This window comes from Salvelinus fontinalis, chromosome 30 (genome assembly GCF_029448725.1).
Source record: "Salvelinus fontinalis isolate EN_2023a chromosome 30, ASM2944872v1, whole genome shotgun sequence".
Taxonomy (NCBI): domain Eukaryota; kingdom Metazoa; phylum Chordata; class Actinopteri; order Salmoniformes; family Salmonidae; genus Salvelinus; species Salvelinus fontinalis.
In genome coordinates this window covers 23,347,431-23,373,060 of record NC_074694.1, presented here as the reverse complement: position 1 = coordinate 23,373,060, position 25,630 = coordinate 23,347,431, and the positions used below count along the sequence as shown (strand labels likewise).

Genomic DNA, 25,630 nt, shown 5'->3' with positions numbered 1-25,630 from the left:
GATTTGCCAGTTCTTGCTGTGAGATGTTACCCCACTCTTCCACCAAGGCACGACAAGTTCCCGGACATTTCTAGGGGTAATGGCCCTATCCCTCACCCTCCATTCCAACAGGTCCCAGACGTGCTCAATGGGATTGAGATCCGGGCTCTTCGCTGGCCATGGCAGAACACTGACATTCCCGTCTTGCAGGAAATCATGCACAGAACGAGCAGTATGGCTGGTGGCATTGTCATGCTGGAGGGTCATGTCAGGATGAGCCTGCAGGAAGGGTACCACATGAGGGAGGAGGATGTCTTCCCAATGACAACAAGCTCAGTCCGATGATGCTGTGACACACCGCCCCAGACCATGACGGACCCTCCACCTCCAAATCGATCCTGCTCCAGAGTACAAGCCTCGGTGTAACGCTCATTCCTTCAACGATAAACGCAAATCCTGGTGAGACAAAACCGCGACTCGTCAGTGAAGAGCACTTGTTGGCAGTCCTGTCTGGTCCAGCGACGATGGGTTTGTTCCCATAGGCGACGTTGTTTCCGGTGATGTCTGGTAAGGACCTGCCTTACAACAGGCCTACAAGCCCCCAGTCCAGCTTCTCTCAGCCTATTGCAGACAGTCTGAGCACTGATGGAGGGATTGTGCGTTCCTGGTGTAACTCAGGCAGTTGTTGTTGCCATCCTGTACCTGTCCCGCAGGTGTGATGTTCGGATGTACCGATCCTGTACAGGTGTTGTTACACGTGGTCTGCCACTGCGATCAGCTGTCCGTCCTGTCTTCCTGTAGCGCTGTCTTAGGCGTCTCACAGTACGGACATTGCAATTTATTTCCCTGGCCACATCTGCAGTCCTCATGCCTCCTTGCAGCATGCCTAAGACACATTCACGCAGGGACCCTGGTCATATTTCTTTTGGTGTTTTTCAGAGTGAGTAGAAAGGCTTCTTTAGTGTCCTAAGTTTTCATAACTGTGACATTAATTGCCTACCATCTGTAAGCTGTTAGTGTCTTAACGACTGTTCCACAGGTGCATGTTCATTAATTATTTATGGTTCATTGAACAAGCATGGGAAACAGTGTTTAAACCCTTTACAATGAAGATCTGTGAAGTTATTTGAATTTTTACGAATTACCTTTGAAAGTCCTGGAAACGGGACGTTTCTTTTTTTGCTGAGTTTATTATTAATAGTGGAAAAAGTAACCAAATAATTTATATAAAATTATATAAAGTAACTTATCCATAATTTCCTGCAATATTTCTCAGTATGTTAAACTTTTAAGTGCTTTAAAAAGATGGTTAATTTCTCAAATGTATATGGACAACTGGCATAATTTGTTTCCTGAATAACTATCAACTAAGAATAAGAATTTGTTCTTAACTGACTTGCCTAGTTAAATTAAAGTTACGTTTTTTTTTTAAAGTGAGCAATCACCAGCACTCGATTGTTTTTGTCTGGATACAGCGAAGTTCAAAGGGTAAAGGTTAAAGTTTGTCTGTGAAAACCCCGGAACACGTGTTGGTGTTAAAATAGTAAGTAACATCTAACATAATTTGCTAACAAAATCGGTTATTAATTCATAATTTTATTAAAATGAGTAGTGTTTGAATTGTTCAGACGTTGCCTTGTATTTTTTTAGTTAAAAGCACAGCGGAAAGACCCATGATTAGCTTAACTTGGTTTAGCTTAGCCGTGCATGCTAGCCGTTGATCAAGTAGATTCTCGCTTGTTCTTTCTAGAGTCTCCTTCGATTTTGTTACAACCTCATGACACTAAATATGAATGACTTTCACTTGTATTATTTACTTCTTTCGACTTGACATGCCATTTTTGACAGATGTTAGCATTGCAGAAACAACCTTGGCGAGTTAGTAACTAAAGCTAGTACCAAATATGTGTATATCTGTAATAAAACAGTAATAGGTCATCATGTAGTCAATGCTACTTGCTATAAAACAAATCTGATTACACGTTTGTTTGACCAGTGCACTCCAGGCATGGTGCATTTCACGGCAAGGTCTACCTACACCTGTTGTATATAGTGTATGTGACATACAAATGTATTTCATTTTTATTTCACAATCATGTGGATTCTTGCGGTTTCAAGTCCATTCACTAGCTTGCTCCATTATACTAAGCAGTCAGAATTTAACTTTAAGTTAACGTCTCCCTCTACTGGCCAAATAAGGTAAGTCCTTTAGTCTGAGAACTGTATTGACTCAATTTCTCCGCAGGCCAGGCTTCAGATATGGCTGCCATGTACTCTGGTATTCACTTGAAGCTCAAAAACCCCAAGACACCCTGGGTGGACAAACTGAAGCTTGCCCGTTTTGCATGGATTTCATCACAGTGCTTACTTCCTAACAAAGAACAGGTAACACATCTGCCCATCATCAGATATTAGGTGAATTATACCAGCATGTTTATCCTATTGTCTCTGTAAACCTTATTTGTTTTATATTGAAGTGCTGTGTTCTATATCTCCTTACAGGTACTCTTTGATTGGATAAGTCATGCATTGACAGGCTTTTACAGTAAGAAAGTGGAGTTGCCACAGGTGGTGGTGGAAGGCTTGTGGATCTACCTGGATGATATTTTGCACAGCAAAAAGCTACACAGTGTGTTGAGCCAAGGAAAAACCATCAGCCTTCGTTTGGCAGTAGCGCAGGTAAGTTGGTCATAAGTGCCGATGATCAGTATGTAATCGCTACACTTTTAGCAGCTTAAGTTAGTTTGATGCTTTTCAAGATAAGGACATTGATGGTACAGCGTACCACCCTGCATCTCACTGCTGGCTTGCTTCTGAAATTAAGCAGTGTTGGTCCCTGGATGGGAGACAAGATGCTGCTGGAAGTGGTGTTGGAGGGCCAGTAGGAGGCACCCTTTCCTCTGGTCTAAAATAAATATTCCAATGCCCCAGGGCCGTGATATAGGGACATTGCCCTGTATAGGCTGCCATCTTTCGGATGGGATGTTAAATGGGTGTCCAGACTCTCTGTGGTCACTGAAGATCCCATGGCGCTTATTGAAGGAGTAGGGGTGTTAACCCCGGTGTCCTGGCTAAATTCCCAATCTGACCCTCATACCATCACGGTCACTTAATCATCCCCAACTTACAATTGGTTCATTCATGCCCCTCCTCTCCCCTGTAACTATTCACCAAGTCATTGCTGTAAATGAATGTGTTCTCAGTCAACTTACCTGGTAAAATAATTGTAAAAAAAAGTACACCTGTTTTATTGAATGTATAAATTTTTGACAAGTGATTTTTCTTTCCAGGTTATAATTGAAAGGATTCAGGAGTTTGCCTCAGGGACCTCCTCAGTGTCTGTCTCCACCGTGTTGAGCTGCTGTCAGGGCATCCTTTCCTCCTCAGTCCTCTCTGTCACATTCACCACTAAGTATGAGCTACTGGTGGAGCTGTTGGCCAAGCTGTGTGCCCTGGGCTGCTCCAAGCTCAGTCAGCAGCAAGCCACAGATCCCCTGACACCCCAGGTGTTTGAGGTCCTCCTCCTTACCCTGAGTAGCTACCTCGCGGTCCAAAAGCAGCAGCCCAACGCCAACCGCGTGTTTGCCCAAGTCACAACACACCTGCTCCAGCACCTCCTCCTACTCAGACACCTACTGACTTCCAGGGTCTGGATGGCCGAGGATGACCCTCGTGTCCGCCAGCACCTGAGTAGGGACATCCGTGGGAAAGTGGACACCATCCTGCAGTCTGCTCTCTTCCTGCCAGACCACCTCCAGGCATATAAGGAGGAGCTCCTCTCAAAGGAGGAGCCAGGGATGAAGAAGCGAGCAGCGGGGAAAGGCCTACTCTCCCCAGTCAACTCGATACTCTCAAAGCTTTGTGCACAAGGGTACTGTGACACTGATCTCCATTTTGCGGTCAGGTCGAGTTCCCTCCCACTGCTCTTCAAGTTCTCTCTGGATGCCTACTGTAAAGGAGGAGATAATAAAGTACTCTGCTTTCATATGTTAACACAGTTAATCGCTGCCTTGGATTTCACAAATGAGGTGACTCTCAAAGACCTGTTTGATGGGGAAAACTGGAGCTTAGCTCTGCTGACTTTGGAGAACCTCTTGAATTTATGCTTGACGGCAGACATTTACAATGTGGCGGCTGACAGGATAAAGTACAAGGAGGTTCAGTTGATTTTCTACAGGAAGGTGGTGAAGCTGTTGTTGAACAATGCCCAGCCCAGCATATCAGCATGGTACCGCTGTCTAAAAGCCCTGCTCAGTCTCAACCACCTGATCATAGAGCCGGACCTGGACGAGCTGCTGTCGGCAGGATGGATTGATTCCGACTGCACAGAGCCACGGGTTAGGAAGGCACGTGAGGCCCTCATCTCCTCTGTTCTCCAGATCTACGCCAAGCTGAGGCAGCTCCCCAAGCTCTTCGAGGAGCTCCTGGCTGTCATCTGCCGCCCAGCAATGGATGAGCGCCGACAGCCCGTTCTCCCAGAGGCAGTGCATAGGACGCTCGGCACATGCCTTCTGGACAACCCCACCAGCCAAAGTCTGGAAATATGCTGCCTCATTTTAGAGAACGTAACAAGCTATGTACTCCCGGATCTGGAAGGAAACAGAGACATGTCCCTGAAGTTGTTCTCCTTGAGTGTGCTCTTGTACTCTGTGTTGTTCAGCCTGAAAACTTTGGACAACAGCACACCAGTTCCTGTTGTGAGGCAAACCCAGGCTCTGATGGAGAAGATGCTCCAGGTGGTGAAGCCAGTCCTGCAGCTGGCTGAAGGCCAGGCCCCAGACGTCCCTGGGTGTCAGAAAGTCCAAGATGCAGGCCTTCTGCTAAAGTACACTTGGGTGGAGGTGGACACCCTCTTTCAGATTCACTGTACAAAATACACATCTCCAGCTGACCCAGCTAGCGTTAACATACTAGACGACATAGGTATTCTCTCTAGTGTGATGGCGACAGGTGAAGATCAGGCCTCTCCCATCGACCAGCACTGGAGCCCCATGACCCACCTCCTGCAAAAACTGCTCACTCTCCAACAAATGAAGAAAGTTATCCTAAGCAATGAGCTCTTGGCACAGACTAGAGCTTCAGATGTCCTCCGCAGAGCAGCCCAGTACATTGTGGGGAGAGGAGCCCCTCAACTCTGCCAGCAGAGTGACCAGCTATGGGACCGTCAGGTCAGTAGTGTGGATGCCAGCACGTACCCAGTGGCACATTGGTACCTCGTTACCACAAACCTACCAATGATCTTGCCATTCCTCACTGAGGACGAAGTGTGTCGTATAGCTGATGTTCTCCTCAGCTCCCTACTTCAGAAGACACCAAATGACACCAATGAGAGGCTGTCTGTCTCTCTCATTTCCAAAGATCTGCTTGAGAGCCTTGTTCTTGTCGAGTTACCCACTATTTACTCTGCTGTTGTCAGATGTGTCACTCAAAGGATTGTGGGGATTCTCAGCGGCATCCCAGACATGGCCTCTGTCTGTCCTGCACTCATGAAGCTGAGTGAAGTAAGCTGTTCGACAGCTGGAGACAAAGGAAGTGCAGTAACTCAGTCAGATGGTGATGTCAGTGAATCCCATTCTGCTTTGAAGAGACTGGAGTCCATAGCCCAACACATACTGAACTCTAGTACGACCGGAGCCTCTATAACCCTATCTCAAAGTCAAGCCGATAACATTTTAAGCTTACTTCAAGTCACCAATGCTCTTAACCCAGATGGAATGTCCTCTGAAGACTTTTCAGGGCTCTTTTTACTTTTATTCCTCATGGTCACAGACACACAGCTACATAATGATGTGAAGCCTGCCGTAACAATACATCTGCTGAATCAGCTCTTCAGTCTCATGGGGTTGCTTCTATCAGGGAATAATTCCCATCATGTTTTAAAGATTATGCATGGGAGTAGCCTCTTGGAGGCAGCTTTGACAGCTCTCTTTTCACACAGCAATAAGGGCCACTTTCAAACCGTGGACACCTCTGCTTGGCTGACTTTCCTAAAAACCGTCCAGGATTTCATCCAGTCCCTGATCCTATTGATAATCCACAGAAAGAGCAGTGTCCGCCTTAACCTGGAGAAATTCACCACCTACTTGGTCAATAGCGAGGTGGCCGTTATGGCTTTGTCTTCTCTCCCAGGAAACATTGAAACAGGGGGCCTGTTCGCCGTACAGCTCCTGCTTGCGTCTATGAACACACTGTGCCAGGCCATGACATCCAGCCTCAGGACAACCAAGCAGCTAGCTGAGACCCTGAGTCAATTACTGGGGAAGACCACTGCTGTCATGGGCCCTGCCATCCAGGCCAGCCTGAGGGCTCAGACAGGCAGTCTACTAGGCCAGGCCTTCTCCGTGGATGTGGTGACCGGGATGTTGAGGAGCGAGCTGGCCTGTGCTTGCCCCCAAAATGAGCCTAGCGAGGGCATCACACAGGAGAGTCTAAGCCACATGGGCATGTACAGGAGCTTCAGCCAGCAGATTCTCAGAGAGCTGTGCCCATCCCAGCGCCCTATGGACTTCCTGGTCTCATCGCTTTACTTCCTCTCAGCGTACTACGCTGCTGCAGAGATTACCAATGCCCTAGGTCAGGAGGAGCTCTTTGTGTCAATTCTGCAGAATGTCCACAAACTGCTTGCAGGTACGCGCTCTTATTCCACAACAATTAAAGTTTTTTTTTTAATCAGACTTGGTACAGTGTATTCTGAGATGCTCACCTGTGTGTGCGTTGTGTGATTTCCTCCTGCTCATAATATCTGTAAAATAGCGCTCAAGTAAATGTCAAAGTACATTTCCTGTGACATTGCTGACAGACATTGATAACTAAAACAGACATAATTAAGAATTTGCACAGAATTACTCTTGAACACAATAATACATATTGTTATAAAAAAATATTATTCAAAAGAATTCTACATTTAGAAACCATCTCAATTTCCCGGTAATGGATAAATATAATGATAGCTTTATGGATAGATACTTGATACTTCACGCCTATTATTTAATGTTAACCATAATGCTTCTGTGTTAGCCCCATGGCTGTCAGTATCAGAGGTGAGGTCCCTGGAGGAGCCAGTAAAGAAGCTTCTGGACCAGCTGCTGGTCAGGAGTACCCCAGAACAGTTCCACCTTCTCCTGCTGCTGCTCCGAGACGGACTGGATACCGCCAAGTTCAGGAGCGGCTGTCATAGGGTAAGTGTTATATTTACTGCAAGTGTTACTGTACAAGTTGTGATATTACTAGTTACTGTAGAATTATGCTTTCTGAGTTACAAGCTACTGTATTTGGTGTCCTGAATACTTAAACACTGAAGTCTGGATAACATTTCCTATATGGGCTACTAAATTGTATTTGACGCCACCTTTAAAACCTAGCCATATATTTTTCCTAATAGATACTTAAGCACAGGAATCCCTCCATTTTCCCTCTTCTCAGTTCTCCTCTACAGAGATTTTCCCTAAAATGGTTATGTGGGCTTTGTTGACACACTACAAAGAGCACACTGTATTTTGCAGGAAGTCCTTTCAACTGTGACGATAACGAAGTTGCTTGCCAGCGGTCTGCTTCCAGAAACCTGCTTGAATGCGTTCTGGCTCATTGCACCTCAGATCATATCTGCCTTAGTAGTAAGTATTCACTGTGACATTTGATGTGCTGATTTGGATAAACAAGGATTGTTTATCCAAATCAATTGATGCCACTGAAAAATATTATTTGAGCTAGAATCACTCAAAATCCAAATTATGGTGAAGGTACAATGTGTCCTTCTCACTTAAAAACCTGCGTCTTTCTCACTTAAAAACCTGCGTCCATGCTTCAAGAGGGACAAAACAAAGCTTTGGCTTTGGCATAGACTTATCATTGACTTAAAGGGTAAATGTGTTTCCTATCTAACGTAGAAACCCCCTTTGGGGCATTGCAGAGAGCACTGTAATTAGAACCACAGTCTGGCTGTCCGTTACAAAGCATGTCACGCTTCTCCGCTGCACTGTCTCCTGGGTCTTGGATCTGATACTGGAGAAGAATTTATTTAGCTGGGGAAAGCCAATTTTGGGCTGCAGCAGTAAGTGTCTCTCCCTCCCTGTTACTGTCCCGTTTAATCAAGCTGAATCTGTTTTCATTTATCAATATTGCCCCTTCTCACCTCATTGCAACTCTGCAGGAATAACTAACGTTAGGTGTTACAACACAACTACAATCCCTCACTGTGTTCACAACACTTACAAACAGGAATGTTGCCTCACACCTTAATTGTATATCAGTTTTTCTCTGTGCTCTCTATGGGTTACTTCGCCCTATTGCCAAATCCAAATGTAAACTTTCATTGCTTAATTGCCACATTTATTTACTTATTGTTGTCAACAACAATAGTAAAACATTGAGACAGCACATTTTGAGAACCCATACAGGATGTAGTACTTCACTCCTTGCTAGTTTCTCTCTTTCTGTCCTCCATCTTAAATCCATATTCCTCGTTATATTCATCTCTGGTTCAACTCCCATGGTCCTCTCTGCTCTCTCTCAGTTTCTAGTGAAGGAGGCTGGCAAGGAGCCAACCCTGACTGCTGCTCTGACCGTGCCGGTGTTGGACACTCTGACAGCCATGCTCCATCAGGGGGAGAGGATGCTCTCCAACCCCCACCACGTGACCGTGGTGCTGGGGGCCCTGCAGTTTGTCCCCCTTGAGCACCTGACGATGGAAGTCTACCACGCTACCTTTGAGGCCATTCACGAGGCTCTGTTTGCAGTCATCCGGTGTCATCCGCAGGTTAGTGGCCTGGGTTCGATAAATGTCACTTCATGCATCTTTTATGTTTTTACTTCAACCTTGGGCACACGGATGGTCAGTGGTGGATAAAGCACCCAATTGTCTTGCTTGAGAAAATAAAGATACCTTTTAAAAGAATGACTCAAGTAAAGTGAGTGCTGTTGAGGCTACTGTAGACCTTTGTCTCTCAATATGGCCTTTGCCCACCGTGTTCTTTGATATATTTTGGAGGGTGGCTTGTGCTGAATAACACTACAGCAGAGCACATTTTGCCTGGGGTTTGCATCACATTTCCCCTCTGAAGTACAACACAAGAGTCCCTGTTTTGTGCTCTTCTAATCTCTCATTGTGGATTAGTTTCATATTCACAAATATGGCCTTCTGATTTGTCCCTTTCACCCAGACACCCTCAGGGTGTGAGACTGAATCATTGTCAGTGCTGGGGATTGCTCCATTTCCGTCCTTCCCCTATGCTAAAAACTCAAGCCTGGCTTCTCGGTAATCGAAAGCCTGAACACTTTAAAATGTCCATGCACCGAGTGCCTGATTTGTTTAATTTGCTGTTCCTGTCGGACAAAACAGCATTTCCTTTATAGTCATAAACAATGGAATGCAAGGCTTAGATGAGTAGATAGATACCACGGTTGCATGCTAAGATGCTGGCGCAGACATGTGCATTGCAGCAAAGGGACTATTAGTTTCTCTCCTGGCAAGCGAAACAGTTGGCATGCCTAGTGTTTTTTAGCAACGCACATGCACCGTCCACCTGAGGATCTGTCTTTTTCAGCCATCTATTTCCTGTGCTCAAGGAGTGCAAAATCCACTTGTCACTTTAATCGCATTTCGATTGATTGCTTTCATTTTAATCCTGTGACTTTCATATTTTTTGCTTGTTCCTGTTGTTTTTTTCCTCCCGTTAATGTTACAACCGCCGAAAGGTTTGTAATGACCTATCAAACACACTCCGGTAATGGCTGAAATGGTCTTAATGGAATACATTGTCTTTCTGTAGAATCTATAAGAACGCTGAAGCTTCTCAGGGATTTAACATACCGTCTCGACACTTACACGGTACCCAAACCGGCCTCGCACATGCCATCGTGCGAAAATTGATTTTGTCCCCCCACGCCAAACGCTATCAAGACACGCAGGTTGAAATAGCAAAACAAACTCTGAACCAATTATGTTAATTTGGGGACAGGTCGAAAAGCATTAAACATTTATGGCAATTTAGCTAGCTAGCTTGCAGTTGCTAGCTAATTTGTCCTATTTAGCTAGCTTGCTGTTGCTAGCTAATTTGTCCTGGGATATAAACGTTGTTGTTATTTTACCTGAAATGCACAAGGTCCTCTACTCCGACAATTAATCCATAGATAAAACGGTCAACCGAGTTATTTCTAGTCATCTCTCCTCCTTCCAGGATTTTCTTCTTTGGACTTATATGGCGATTGGCAACTAACTTTCATAAAAGGTGTATTACCACCACCGACCTCCGATCGTCTTTGTCACCCACGTGGGTATAACCAATGAGGAGATGGCACGTGGGTATCTTCTTCTATAAACCAATGAGGAGATGAGAGAGGCAGGACTTGCAGCGCGATCACCGTCACAAATAGAACTGACTTCTATTTTAGCCTTTGACAACGCAGACGCTCATTGGCGCATGCGAGCAGTGTGGGTGCAATAATTGAATAACATGTATGTCTACATTTATTTTGCAATGCATGCGAGGCAAGCGATGTAGTTAGCATGTTAGAGTGAAAGAGAAGAAAGATCACTTTATTTTGATGGCTGTTCATTTTTTGTGCAATTTTAAAAACATACAATTTCAATTTTTACAAATTTTGATGCGCTGAAATTAAAACAACTTCCGAAAATTAACACTCGAATTATAAGGATGATCTGTTTGATCTCGCAAACAATTTAAAGTATGTTTAGATAGGTGTGATTTTTATTAGGGAGAGATCTAATTTTACTGGGGCGAGGTGTGATCCAAAATAGGGGAGGGGCAAACTTTTTATTTTGTGTAAGTTTGTGTTTTTTGGGGGGCACAGGGGATGGTAGTGCGTTTATTTTCCCTGCTTTACATTTGCTTTCCTGCTTGTATTTTCCCTATAAACAATAGCTTGACTTAATTTTGATATTACCCTAATAAAGTTTAGAAATGTTTAAGGTATGGTGTGGCTATTATTAAGCTTTAGCCACTGCAGGCCTATTAAAAAATATATATATTTAACTAGGCAAGTGAGTTAACAAATTATTATTTACAATGACAGCCTACACCGGGCAAACCCGGGCAACGCTGGGACAATTGTGCGCTGCCCTATGGAACTTCCAATCACGGCCGGTTGTGATAAAGCCTTGATTCGAACTAGGGTGTCTGTAGTGATGCCTCTAGCGCTGAGATGCAGTGCCTTAGACCGCTGCGCCACTCGGGCGCTCTAACTGACTCTGTCAGTTGAACTTCAGGTGAGGAAGACTACAAGAGTTACACCTATAATCTAACAATATTATGCTTATCTTTGTACAAAATATTTGGATAGAAAATCTGTACGTCTATCTGTATAGCAAACGCAGTAGCCATCTGACAAAGTTAGTTTTGATGTCTTCGCTATTATTCTACAATACAGTAAAAATAAAAACCCTTGAATGAGTAGGTCTCCAAACTTTTTATTTTATTTTTATTGATAAATAAAATGAATCAATTATCCAAACTGTATAGAGGCCAAATGATGAATGGAAAGACATCTGTTACGAAACACCCAAAATTTTAATGACATTCAGAGATTGCCAAGCCTTCAATACTGGGTAAGCCTACAAGGTAGGGAGGGATGTATTGTCTGTTTGTCAAGATTAGAGGTTGACCGATTAATTGGCTTGGCCGATTTTCAAGTTTTCATAACAATCGGTATTTTTGGATGCCAATTATGGCCGATTACATTGCATTCCATGAGGAAACTGTGTGGCAGGCTGACCACCAGGCTGACCACACGAGTGCAGCAAGGGGCTAAGGTAAGTTGCTAGGTAGCATTAAACTTATCTTATAAAAAAACATTAAATCTTAACATAACTAGTGATTAACTACACATGCTTGATGATATTACTAAGTTAACTAGCTTGTCCTGCGTTGCATATAATCAATGCTGCGCCTGTTAATTTATCATCGAATCAAAGCCTACTTCGCCAAACGGCGGATGATTTAACAAAAGCTAATTCGCGAAAAAAGCACAATCGTTGCACAAATGTACCTTACCATAAACGTCAATGCCTTAAAATCAATACACAGAGGTATATTTTTTAAAACCTGCATATTTAGTTAAAATAAATTCATGTTAGGAGACAATATTACAGTTGAAGTCGGAAGTTTACACACACTTAGGTTGGAGTGTATGTAAACACTCATTTTTCAACCACTCCACAAATTTCTTGTTAACAAGCTATAGTTTTGGTATGTTGGTTAGGACATCTACTTTGTGCATGACACCAGTAACTTTTCCAACAACTGTTTACAGACAGGTTATTTCACTTATAATTCACTGTATCACAATTCCAGGGGGTCAGAAGTTTACATACACTAAGTTGACTGTGCCTGTAAACAGCTTGGAAAATTCCAGAAAATTATGACATGCTTTAGAAGCTTCTGATAGGCTAACTGACATTATTTGAGTCAATTGGAGGTGTACCTGTGGATATATTTCAAGGCCAACTGTCAAACTCAGTGCCTCTTTGCTTGACATGATGGGAAAATCAAAAGAAATCAGCCAAGACCTCAGAAATAGATTGTAGACCTCCACAAGTCTGGTTCATCCTTGGGAGCAATTTCCAACGCCGAAGGTACCACGTTCATCTGTACAAACAATAGTATGCATGTATAAACACCATGGGACCACGCTGTCGTCATACCGCTCAGATATTTGGTGCGAATAGTGCAAATCAATCCCAGAACAACAGCAAAGGACCATGTGAAGATGCTGGAGGAAACGGGTACAAAAGTATCTATATCCACAGTAAAACGAGTCCTATAGCGACATAACCTGAAAGGCCGCTCAGCAAAGAAGAAGCCACTACTCCAAAACCGCCATTAAAAAAGCCAGACTACGGTTTGCAACTGCACATGGGGACAAAGATCGTACTTTTTGGAGAAATGTCCTCTGGTCTGATGAAACAAAAATAGAACAGTTTGGCCATAATGACCATCGTTATGTTTGGAGGAAAAAGGGGGAGCCTTGTAAGCTGAAGAACACCATCCCAACCGTGAAGCACGGGGGTGGCAGCATCATGTTGTGGGGGTGCTTTGCTGCAGGAAGGACTGGTGCACTCCACAAAATAGATGGCATTATGAGGACGGAAAATTATGTGGATATATTGAAGCAACATTTCAAGACATCAGTCAGGAAGTTAAAGCTTGGTCGCAAATGGGTCTTCCAAATGGACAATGACCCCAAGACACTTTCAAAGTTGTGGCAAAATGGCTTATGGACAACAAAGTCAAGGTATTGGAGTGGCCATCACAAATCCCTGACCTCAAACCTATAGAAATTTGTGGGCAGAACTGAAAATGCGTGTGTGAGCAAGGAGGCCTATAAACCTGACTCAGTTACACCAGCTCTGTCAGGAGGAATGGGACAAAATTCACCCAACTTATTGTGGGAAGCTTGTGGACAGCTACCCAAAATGTTTGACCCAAGTTAAACAATTTAATGGCAATGCTACAAAATACTAATTGAGTGCATGTAAACTTCTGACCCACTGGGAATGTGATAACAGAAATACAAGCTGAAATATATCATTCTCTCTACTATTATTCTGACATTTCACATTCTTAAAATAGAGTGGTGATGCTAATTGACCTAAAACAGGGAATTTTTACTAGGATTAAATGTCAGGAATTGGGAAAAACTGAGATTAAATGTATTTGGCTATGTAAATTTATGACTTCAACTGTGTACACACACACACACACACACACACACACACACACACACACACACACACACACACACACACACACACACACACACACACACACACACACAGAGTACCATTTTGGACACCTACTCATTCAAGAGTTTTTCTTTATTTGTACTATTTTCTACATCGTGAAATAATAGTGAGGACATCAAAACTATGAAATAACACATGGAATCATGTAGTAACCAAAAAAGTGTTTTTAAAAAATCACAATTTATTTTATATTTGATATTCTTCAAAGTAGCCACCCTTTGCCTTGATGACAGCTTTGCACACTCTTGGCATTCTCTCAACCAGATTCATGAGGTAGTCACCAGGAATGCATTTCAATTATCAGGTGTGCCTTGTTAAAAATACATTTGTGGAATTTATTAATGTGTTTGATCCAATCAGTTGTGTTGTAACAAGATAGGGCCACCTTCTGTATACCAACCCTATTTGGTAAAAGACCAAGTCCATATTATGGCATGAACAGCTCAAATAAGTAAAGAGAAACAAGTGTCCATCATTACTTTAAGACATGAAGGTCCGTCAATACGGACATTTAAGAACTTCTAAAGTTTATTCAAGTGCAGTCGCAAAAACCATCAAGTGATATGATGAAACTGATTCTCATGAAGACCCAGAGTTACCTCTGCTGCAGAGGATAAGTTCATTAGTTACCAGCCTCTGAAGTTGCAGCCGAATTAAATGCTTCACAGAGTTCAAGTAACAGACATCTCAACATCAGCTGTTCATTGGAGACTGTGTGAATCAGGTCTTCATGGTCGAGTTGCTGCAAAGAAACCACTAAAGGACACCAATAAGAATGAGAGACTTGCCTGAGCCAAGAAACACGAGCAATGGACATTAGACCGGTGGAAATTTGTCCTTTGGTCTGGAGTCCAAATTTGAGGTTTTTGATTCCAACCGCCATGTCTTTGAGACGCAGAGTAGGTGAACGTATGATCTCTGCATGTGTGGTTCCCACCATGAAGCATGGAGGAGGTGGTGTGGGGGTGCTTTGCTGGTGACACTGTCAGTGATTTATTTAGAATTCAAGGCACACTTAACCAGCATGGATAACGCAGCATTCTGCAGCGATACGCCATCCCATTTATATATAGTGGGGAGAACAAGTATTTGCTACACTGACGATTTTGCAGGTTTTCCTACTTACAAAGCATGTAGAGGTCTGTAATTTTTATTATAGGTACACTTCAACTGTGAGAGACGGAATCTAAAACAAAAATCCAGAAAATCACATTGTATGATTTTTAAGTAATTTGCATTTTATTGCATGACATAAGTATTTGATCACCTACCAACCACTAAGAATTCCGGCTCTCACAGACCTGTTAGTTTTTGCTTAAGAAGCCCTCCTGTTCTCCACTCATTACCTGTATTAACTGCACCTGTTTGAACTCATTACCTGTATAAAAGACACCTGTCCACACACTCAAACAGACTCCAACCGATCCACAATGGCCAAGACCAGAGAGCTGGGTAAGGACATCAGGGATAAAATTGTAGACCGGCACAAGGCTGGGATGGGCTACAGGACAATAGGCAAGCAGCTTGGTGAGAAGGCAACAACTGTTGGTGCAATTATTAGAAAATGGAAGAAGTTCAAGATGACGGTCAATCACCCTCGGTCTGGGGCTCCATGCAAGATCTCACCTCCGTGGGGCATCAATGATCATGAGGAAGGTGAGGGATCAGCCCAGAACTACACGGCAGGACCTGGCCAATGACCTGAAGAGAGCTGGGACCACAGTCTCAAAGAAAACCATTAGTAACACACTACGCCGTCATGGATTAAAATCCTGCAGCGCACGCAAGGTCCCCCTGCTCAAGCCAGGGCATGTCCAGGCCTGTCTGAAGTTTGCCAATGACCATCTGGATGATCCAGAGGAGGAATGGGAGAAGGTCGTGTGGTCTGATGAGACAAAAATAGAGCTTTTTGGTCTAAACTCCACTCGCCGTGTTTGGAGGAAGAAGAAGGATGAGTACAACCCCAAGCATAACTCCATGCTTCACGATTTAATTAGGGGCGATTTCAAGCTTTCATAACAGTCGGTAATCTGCATTTTTGGACACCGATCATGGCCGATTACATTGCACTCCACGATGAGACTGCGTGGCAGTTACGCGAGTGCAGCAAGAAGACAAGGTAAGTTGCTAGCTAGCATTAAACTTATCTTATAAAAAACAATCAATATTAACATAATCACTAGTTAACTACACATGGTTGATGATATTATTAGTTTATCTAGCCTGTCCTGTGTTGCATATAATCGATGCGGTGCCTGTTAATTTATCATCGAATCACAGCCTACTTCGCCACACAGCTGATGATTTAACGAGCGCATTCGCGAAAAAAGCATTGTAGTTGCACGAATGTGTACCTAACCATAAACATCAATGTCTTTCTTTAAAATCAATACACAAGTATATATTTTTAAACCTGCATATTTAGTTAATATTGCCTGCTAACATGAATTTCTTTTAACTAGGGAAATTGTGTCACTTCTCTTGCATTCCGTGCAAGCAGAGTCAGGGTATATACAGCAGTTTGGGCCACCTGGCTCATTGCGAACTGTGTGAAGACCATTTATTCCTAACAAAGACTGTAATTAATTTGCCACAATTGTACATAATTATGACATAACATTGAAGGTTGTGCAACGTAACAGCAATATTTAGACTTAGGGATGCCACCTGTTAGATAAAATACGGAACGGTTGCATATTTCACTGAAAGAATAAACGTTTTGTTTTCAAAATGATAGTTTCCGGATTTGACCATATTAATGACCTACGGCTCGTATTTCTGTGTGTTATTATGTTATAATTAAGTCTATGATTTGATATTTGATAGAGCTGTCTGACTGAGCGGTGGTAGGGAGTAGCAGGCTCGTAAGCATTCATTCAAACAGTACTTTCCTGCATTTGCCAGCAGCGCTTCGCTGTGCATTGAGCTGCTTATGACTTCAAGCCTATCAACTCCCGAGATTAGGCTGGTGTAATGTGAAATGGCTAGCTAGTTAGCGGGGTGCGCCCTAACTCAATCGGTGACGTCACTCGCTCTGAGACCTTGAAGTAGTTGTTCCCCATGCTCTGCAAGGGCCGCGGTTTTTGTGGAGCGATGGGTAACGATGCTTCGAGGGTGGCTGTTGTCGATGTGTCCCTGGTTCGAGCCCAGGTAGGGGCGAGGAGAGGGACGGAAGCTATACTCTGTTACACTGGCAATACTAAAGTGCCTATAAGAACATCCAATAGTCAAAGGTATATGAAATACAAATGGTATAGAGAGAAATAGTCCTATAATTCCTATAATAACTACAACCTAAAACTTCTTACCTAGGAATATTGAAGACTCATGTTAAAAGGAACCATCAGCTTTCATATGTTCTCATGTTCTAAGCAAGAAACTTAAACGTTAGCTTTCTTACATGGCACATATTGCACTTTTACTTTCTTCTCCAACACTTTGTTTTTGCATTATTTAAACCAAATTGAACATGTTTCATTATTTATTTGAGGCTAAATTGATTTTATTGATGTATTATATTAAGTTAAAATAAGTGTTCATTCAGTATTGTTGTAGTTGTCAGCATACCACCCTGCATACCACTGCTGGCTTGCTTCTGAAGCTAAGCAGGGTTGGTCCTGGTCAGTCCCTGGATGGGAGACCAGATGCTGCTGGAAGTGGTGTTGGAGGGCCAGTAGGAGGCACTCTTTCCTCTGGTCTAAAAAATATCCCAATGCCCCAGAGCAGTGATTGGGGACACTGCCCTGTGTAGGGTGCCGTCTTTCGGATGGGACGTTAAGCGGGTGTCCTGACTCTCTGAGGTCATTAAAGATCCCATGGCACTTATCGTAAGAGTAGGGGTGTTAACCCCGGTGTCCCGGCTAAATTCCCAATCTGGCCCTCAAATCATCATGGTCACCTAATAATCCCCAGCTTCCAATTGGCTCATTCATCCCCCTCCTCTCCCCTGTAACTATTCCCCAGGTCGTTGCTGCAAATGAGAACGTGTTCTCAGTCAACTTACCTGGTAAAATAACGGTAAAATAAATAAATTACAAATAAATATAAATCGGCCGATTTAATCGGTATCGGCTTTTTTTGCTCCTCCAATAATCGGTATTGGCGTTGAAAAATCATAATCGGTCGACCTCTAATATATAGATACATATACACTACCGTTCAAAAGTTTATGGTCACTTAGAAATGTCCTTGTTTTTGAAAGAAAAGCACATTTTATTGTCCATTAAAATATCAAAATACCTAATAATGAACCCTTTTGCCCTTAGAACAGCCTTAATTCGTCATGGACTCTACAAGGGGTCAAGTGTTCCACAGGGATGCTGGGCATATGGACTCTAATGCTTCCCACAGTTGTGTCAAGCTGGCTGGATGTCCCTTGGGTGGTGGACCATTCTTGATACACACGGGCAACTTTTAAGTGTGAAAAACCCAATAGCTTTGCAGTTCTTGACACAATCATACCGGAGTGCCTGGCACCTGCTACCATACCCTGTGGCCATTCACCCTCTGAATGGAGACGTGGGGTTGGCGATTGGGATTGGACGTTGTTTTCTTTTCTTGTTTATACTAAATACATTATTCTTACTGTTTTTGTTTTGAGTGGCAGCCTACGGGTACGATGTATAAACTTAGAATTTGAAATGAATAATATATCTGTACCCCCCCCCCCCCCCCCCAAAGGGATAGTTGTAATTTAGAACGAAGATTGAGGATTTGTAATCGTAGGGAATCCTGCTATTGAAACTTGTTGAATTATGCAAGAGGACGTGACAACAGTAATTAATGAGGCAGTCTAGACGGCGCAGGTAAGGTAGACGGACAAGTGTTTGGTGGTTGCAACCCTGTTCCACCCCTTTGTTAATTTAATCATATATGTAAATACACTTGGTGTATTTATGCAAATGTCGCACATACTGTATTGTTTTCTTTCTTTAGTTATTTATTTTTACCCCTTTTTTCTCCCCGATTTCGTGGTATCCAATTGGTGATAGTTACAATCTTGTCTCATCGCTGCAACTCCAGTACGGACTCGGGAGAGGCGAAGGTCAAGAGCCATGCGTCCCCCGAAACACAACCCAACCAAGCCGCGCTGCTTCTTGACACAATGCACATCCAACCCGGAAGCCAGTTGCACCAATGTGTCGGAGGAAACACCGTACACCTGGCGACCTGGTCAGCGTGCACTGCGCCCGGCCCGCCACAGGAGTCGCTAGTGCGCGATTAGACAAGGATATCCCTGCCGGCCAAGCCCTCCCTAACCCGGACGACGCTGTGCCAATTGTGCGCCGCCCCATGGGCCTCCCGGTCGCGGCCGGCTGCGACAGAGCCCGAACCCAGTATCTCTGGTGGCATAGCTACCACACTGCGCCACCCGGGAGGCACCCATTTTCTTTATTTTAACACACACACACAAAAATACCTGATACAATAAGAAAATATACAAGTGCATTTTAAGGGGGGAAAAGTAATATCTGAACTTTCTATATTTGTCCATACCAGCAAAAAAATGTTTTTTGTATAATTCAGTCAATATCTGGGGATTAATACATTTTTACAAATCTTCACCCGTTGTCCAATTGTTACATTCATTAGAATTGTTTTTAACAATGTCGTTGACCGTTGCTAGTGTTTTATCATTTACCCAGGAAATCATATTGTGCATTCAGTGTCCACTGATCTACGGACTGACCCTTAGAAAGATTGTCTGGCAACTCAGGTTAATAAGAACAATTCTCACTGTACCAGAATTTGAATCCAAATTCACAATAACATGATCCTATTTGCAGGACTTTGACAACAGCTATGCTGCAGGTTTTTTAGTCTCAAACCCATTCGGGCACCAGGTTATTGTAACATATGATGTTAGCTGATACAAAAATTACCTATCCAGACGTTGAAAGATCTGACATGCATCAGCAACGTCTGAGCAGAGGAACACAACCAGAATCTTTCTCTGGCTTGATTCAGCCTTTTACACAAGCGCCCAAGGGAGTGACTAGCTTCCCCATTCGCCTTGACTATTATTCTCCTCAACCTTGGATCCAGGCCAGCACCTAAGTTAGCCTGTTTCAATCTGACATTGAACATATTTTGAGGGTGGTAACCAGGGAAAATGTCCCACTGCCTCCCGCTGTAGGCAATGAAGCAGTTTCTTTTCTCAGAGACAAACTTCAGAATCAATTTCTGGAAAGGGCTGTTGGTCTGTGCCAGAGGGGTGCTTAAGTGGAGGCAGATGTGCTCTGGAGAGGGGCACGTCTTTGGCGTGAACACTGGAGGGTGCATGGAAACTATTACCTCGCTGACTGATGACTCATAGGAATATCGCAGCGTCTGAGAATTGTGGGCCAGTTTTCTTTTTCTCTCTCTCTCTTTCTTGTTTAGAGACTGATGGCACATGATAAAATCTAAATGTCTTGCAAATGCAATGTTGTCTAAGTTGAACTTTTTGTAACGTGGCCCTATTTTGGTATGTACCCAGGTGATGCTGAAAGCGGCACCGTCTTTCCTCAACTGTTTCTACCGCCTGGTGGTCTCAATCATGCATGAGGGGAGACAGAAGGGCGAGGCCGAGAGAGGTAAGGCCATCGGTCCATGCATTCAATCATTTATTCACTCACCCATCCACCACTTCATACAGTAATCTAAGTATTCACCCATTAACTCATAACCTCAAGTGACAGGAATGACATTGGTGTTTACAGGAATTGACTAAGTGTTCTTCCAATAAATTATTTAGCAGTTTATATTTTCCTGTTGGTTCCCATTTTAAAGAAGAGCGACCACCCATCTTCATGTGTATTAAATGTATTTTTCAGCATTTAATCATCACACCCCTTGATAAATATGACACCTGTTGTTTTAAAAGTTGACATATTTAGCCTGGGTTCCTCCCAAGGGAGTCCTCTGTAGATATGTGCTGTCAGTGTCAAACGACGCCAGAATACTGTCGCCAGGCTAACCAGTCCTGTTAATCGGGCAAGAGTATTTCATGGCACTGAAGAATGTTATAGGTGAGTCGTATCATGTTATACTATGTAAGAGGTGGTCGTGCCCGCTCCCCATTCCCAAGCAGACTACACATGTAACTGGGCCTATTTTAATCCGCTGACCTTACCCAGTGGGAAGAGAGAAAGGAGAAGAATGGTTTCTCCTTCAGTAATGTTACATTTCTGTTGCTGGTTGTATGCCCTGCTGGTCCCCGTGGACTGGATCAAAAAGAACGTGAGGGAAATACAAAAAAAAAAAAATCCCACTGAGGGTGACAGAACTGTCGAAGGAGACATGAAAAGCACAGTGCACAGCTGGAGTCCCAGCCAAGCTCGTGGATGAACACCTTGTTAAAACCCTGTAATCCTGTACTGCTAAATGCATCCCTTATGAGTTGAATCAGTGTTGAGGAGCTGTATTCAGCTAAGTGATCAGCATATTCAGGATACATTGTTTTCCTGTTTCTGAAAGGAACAACATAAGACAGCAACATGATTTCAACATCAGAGCTTACCTGACATTATTGACGAAAAGGAAATGATGACATACTCAATTATTCAACAGTAATTGTCTTCAGGTGGAGTAAATTTTTTTGAAATCATAGATAACACGTTCTTAATGATAAGACTGTTTGTGTTCGTCTTCCATAGCCAAAGGAGGCCACCACTGCAGACTTCCCCTGTTTCAGACAGAGGAGGAAGGGTCAAGAAGGAAAAATGGAGTGGAGCAGCTCATTCGTTTTAACTAGCATGTCAGGCTCAGCACGTCATGTAATTAGTTCCTGGCTGGCTCTGTGAAATATAGTAACCCTCACAGGATATATTTCATGGCGACTGGGTTGTTTGGCAATATCTGCCACCCAGACAATGGCCATATTTCTCCTCTGTGGGTATAGCTATACTGTACATCCAATGAGTCACGAGAGGAAAAAAGGGATGGATAAATTGTTCCAACCTGGCCTTTGTTGTCTAATGGGCTAAACTGTTTGTTTTATGCAGACTGTGAGCATAAACATTAGTCTATACACAATTAGAATGGTTAAATGGCTCTTGTTGCTCCATATTCTGCTCTTAGCTATCGTGATTTGAAGTCTCAGCTTATACAAAACCCTATTCTTATTGTACTGCTCTGTCACAATGCATTCACAAAATATTAATTCTCAGCCCGAACCCTTGGGATTTGATTAAAATGCTGTGCTTTCGCCTCCCGGGTGGCGCAGTGGTCTAGGGCACTGCATCGCAGTGCTAACTGCGCCACCAGAGTCTCTGGGTTTGCGCCCAGGCTCTGTCGCAGCCGGCCGCGACCGGGAGGTCCGTGGGGCGACGCACAATTGGCATAGCGTCGTCCGGGGTAGGGAGGGTTTGGCCGGTAGGGATATCCTTGTCTCATCGCGCTCCAGCGACTCCTGTGGCGGGCCGGGCGCAGTGCGCGCTAACCAAGGGGGCCAGGTACACGGTGTTTCCTCCGACACATTGGTGCGGCTGGCTTCCGGGTTGGAGGCGCGCTGTGTTAAGAAGCAGTACGGCTGGCTGGGTTGTGCTTCGGAGGACGCATGGCTTTCGACCTTCGTCTCTCCCGAGCCCGTACGGGAGTTGTAGCGATGAGACAAGGTAGTAATTACTAGCGATTGGATATCACAAAAATTGGGGAGAAAATGGGATAAAAAAAAATAATAATAAAAAGAAAATGCTGTGCTTTCATCAGCAATACAGCCCAAGTTAGTTTTAGGATAACAGTGCACTCTGAACACACACTGCTGCATCACTCAGTCACCATTTTGTACAAGTTGTACCACTTCTGGAGTTCTGGCTGAAATAAATGTTTAGCCTTCAGCGTTTGGTGTGGTCTAGTTTTTAAAAAGCTTTGCTCTTCTATTCCCCAGCCCCTGAGATCAATGCGGAGGTGCTTTTGAAGTGTGCTCGTCTGGTGGAACGCATGTACTCCCACATCGCCACCACAGCCGAGGGCTTCACTATCCTCTCCTCCTTCATGGTAGCACAGTACGTCAGCGAGCTACAGAAGGTAAGATCTCTGGTTTTCTCTCATCAAGGAAGATGGCCGTGACGTTTCGCTCACAGTTTTAAAAGGCGATTAGGCTATTTTATTATACTTTTGCAGGTTGAAAACATGAATTTTCGGCCTTAAATGGCCTCCAGATCTTCCTTTTCTCCTTTATCATCCCTCACAAGCTCTTACATCTGAAGGAAATACACTATCTGCACATTGAATACCAGGATTTTAATTTGATCCATTGCTGTTTGTTATTGTGGAGTTAAACCATGCTTCGTATTGCATTTAGAGCTGCTAAGGCAAGTCCTCTGGACTTCTCAGATTTGAAGGAAAGAGAAGTCAACATTTTCATTTCCGCCATAATCTTGTCCCAACCTGTGCCAACTTGTACTCTAAAGGACTGTACTTACTGTTGACTCTGGTAGACTATTTGTCTGTCTCATTGTGATGCCGTCTGAGCATATCTGGCACTGTCTCAATGTGGAGAAACCACATTTTTTCCTAGGGTCTACGAGACTGCATTCACGTTACATGACTGCGTGCCATAGTCAGCGTTTTCCATGGAACAGGCAGAGAGAGGGAAGAAAATGTATGCCCTCTACTGTAAGTCGCTCTGGATAAGAGCGTCTGCTAAATGAAATGACTAACATGTCATTTAGCAAACTCAAAGATGCATGAGGATTGATTTGTAATAACAAACTGTTTGAGTAAGAATTAAACAAAGGATTGGTTAAAGCAATAGTTCAACGCTACCATTGTTCTTTCAAGGTTAACTAAGCCAAGAAACACACCTCAGTATGTGCCTTGGCATCTCTAAGAGGTTTTGTTGAGGCACTGTCCTGTTTCCAGCTGTCAGTACATTATGTTCCTACCAGGCTTTCAGAACTGCCGCAGCTGCATTCACAAATAAAGGTGTAAGAAAGAGGCAAAACACTGATCAGCCGTCTCACTCATCACACCAACATTATGTTTCTGAGTCCATTTTAATACCCCTTCCCCAGCCTCACTCTGTCAAATTGAAACCCTCGCCTCCCTTCTTCTCCTTTCCACTCTCCTCCACGCCCTCAAGGTTACTCTGCAACCAGACATCAAGAGCCACCTGACAGAGGGAGTTTACAAGATCCTGGACCTCTGTGTTGAGCAGGACGTTAAGTTTTTGAACAGCACCCTCCAGATGGGTGTCAGAGAGGTGTTCAACGATCTCTATGGCAGTTATACTCATTACCATAAAATCCAGCGGCGAGGAGAGGAGAAATACACAGCCTGACACTCTCCTCTACCATCTCGCTTTCCAGAAATACTTTTTCTTCATAGCAGCCAAGTTTTTTTCTTAAACAACTGTTTAAACATGTAAAAAAAAAAATATATATATGTTTGTGTTGGTTTAGTAGTGGGACAAAAAAAAAGGTAATTGACAACAAATGATGTCTCAAGTGTGTTTATTTGAATACCTTGTTTGGTCTTTCTTGTATTGATGGCTAATTTACTGTAACTTTAGACTATCCAATTTTCAAGATTTGATTTACAGTGCCTTCAGAAAGTATTCATACACCTTGACTTATTAAAAATTGTTACAGACTGAATTCAAGATGGATTAAAATGTTTTTTCGCTCACCAATCTACACACAATACCCCATGATGACAAAGTGAAAACATGTTTTACAAAAATAAATCAAATATCGTAAAAATAAAGTATTCCCACCCCTGAGTCAATACATATTAGAATCACCTTTGGCAGTGATTACAATTGCGAGTCTTTCTGGGTAAGTCTCTTAAGAGCTTTGCACTCCTGGATTGTACAATATTTGCACATTTATTTTTAACATTCTTCAATGACGTTGGTTGTTGATCATTGCTAGGCAGCCATTTCCAAGTCCAGCCATAGATTTTCAAGTAGATTTAAATCAAATCTAACTAGGCCACTCAAGAACATTCGATGTTGTCTTGGTAAGCAAGTCCAGTGTATATTTGGCCTTGTTTTAGTTTATTGTCCAGCTGAAAGGTGAGTTTGTGTCTGTTAGAAAGCCGACTGAACCAGGTTTTCCTCTAGGATTTGGCCTGCGCTTAGCTCTATTCGGTTTCTTTTTATCCAAAACCTTTCAGATGCTCCAGACTATTGTGTGAGAAGACCAATTTTCATGGTCTGACAAACACTGCTCTAGCTCTGTCACGTTTCACCGCAGATGCAGAAGTGCGACATAGGCAGATGCGGTGGATTGAAACGCATCCAACGCTAATTAGATTTCCACTGGGGCGCGGACGTCAACTTAAAAAAAACTTTTGAAACTCCTGAATTGTTTAAGCATGATATAAAAGGGATCTAAAAATGTTATGTTTTTTTGTTTTAATTTGGAAACATTTCTAAAAAAGGAATTCCACTTTGACATTATGGGGTATTGTATGGGTAGACCAGTGACACAATCTCAATTTTAATCAATTTTCAATTTGGGTTGTAAAAACAAAATGTGGATTAAGTCCAGGGGTGTGAATACTCTGTAGGCACGGTATGCTTTATCTGGGAACTCTGTTTCAGATGTGACGAAAAAGGATACGAGTAAATGATTACTATACCATTACAAAAGCAAATTCTGGAAATTCTGGAAATGGTTTAACCCAGCATATACAGCGTGTACACAACATTAGGAATACCTTCCTAATATTGCGTTGCACTCCCTTCTGCCCTCAGAACAGCATCAATTTGTTGGTGTCGAAAGCATTCCACAGGGATGCTGGCCCATGTTGACGCCGATGCTTCCCACGGCTGTCAGGTTGTCTGGATGTTCTTTGGGTGGTGGACCATTCGTGACACACACAGGAAACTGTTGAGTGTGAAAAACCTTAACCCTAATTGCTCCTATAAGTTGCTCTGGATAAGTGCCTTGCTCAAGGGCACAA

At 43.3% G+C, this 25,630-nt stretch overlaps 1 protein-coding gene across 1 annotated transcript; it reads left to right on the top strand.

Annotated features, from left to right (window-relative positions):
• The first annotated feature begins 1,453 nt into the window (after positions 1 to 1,453).
• On the top strand, positions 1,454 to 24,323 carry urb2 (URB2 ribosome biogenesis homolog). The gene is made up of 10 exons (XM_055890078.1): positions 1,454 to 1,522; positions 2,225 to 2,364; positions 2,482 to 2,658; positions 3,270 to 6,606; positions 6,997 to 7,157; positions 7,482 to 7,592; positions 8,492 to 8,734; positions 20,217 to 20,313; positions 22,608 to 22,747; positions 23,805 to 24,323. The coding sequence occupies exons 2-10, from the start codon at positions 2,239 to 2,241 to the stop codon at positions 24,000 to 24,002; spliced, it is 4,590 nt and encodes a 1,529-aa protein (XP_055746053.1). The 5' UTR covers positions 1,454 to 1,522; positions 2,225 to 2,238; the 3' UTR covers positions 24,003 to 24,323.
• Positions 24,324 to 25,630: the final 1,307 nt, after the last annotated feature.

What these genes read in the sequence shown, in the direction of transcription:
- urb2 (XM_055890078.1), top strand. Translation starts at nt 2,239, where the DNA reads ATGGCTGCCATGTACTCTGGTATTCACTTGAAGCTCAAAAACCCCAAG. An exon ending in TTCGTTTGGCAGTAGCGCAG is followed by an intron (nt 2,659 to 3,269) that starts GTAAGTTGGTCA and finishes TTTTCTTTCCAG; the next exon opens with GTTATAATTGAAAGGATTCA. An exon ending in TCAGGAGCGGCTGTCATAGG is followed by an intron (nt 7,158 to 7,481) that starts GTAAGTGTTATA and finishes TGTATTTTGCAG; the next exon opens with GAAGTCCTTTCAACTGTGAC.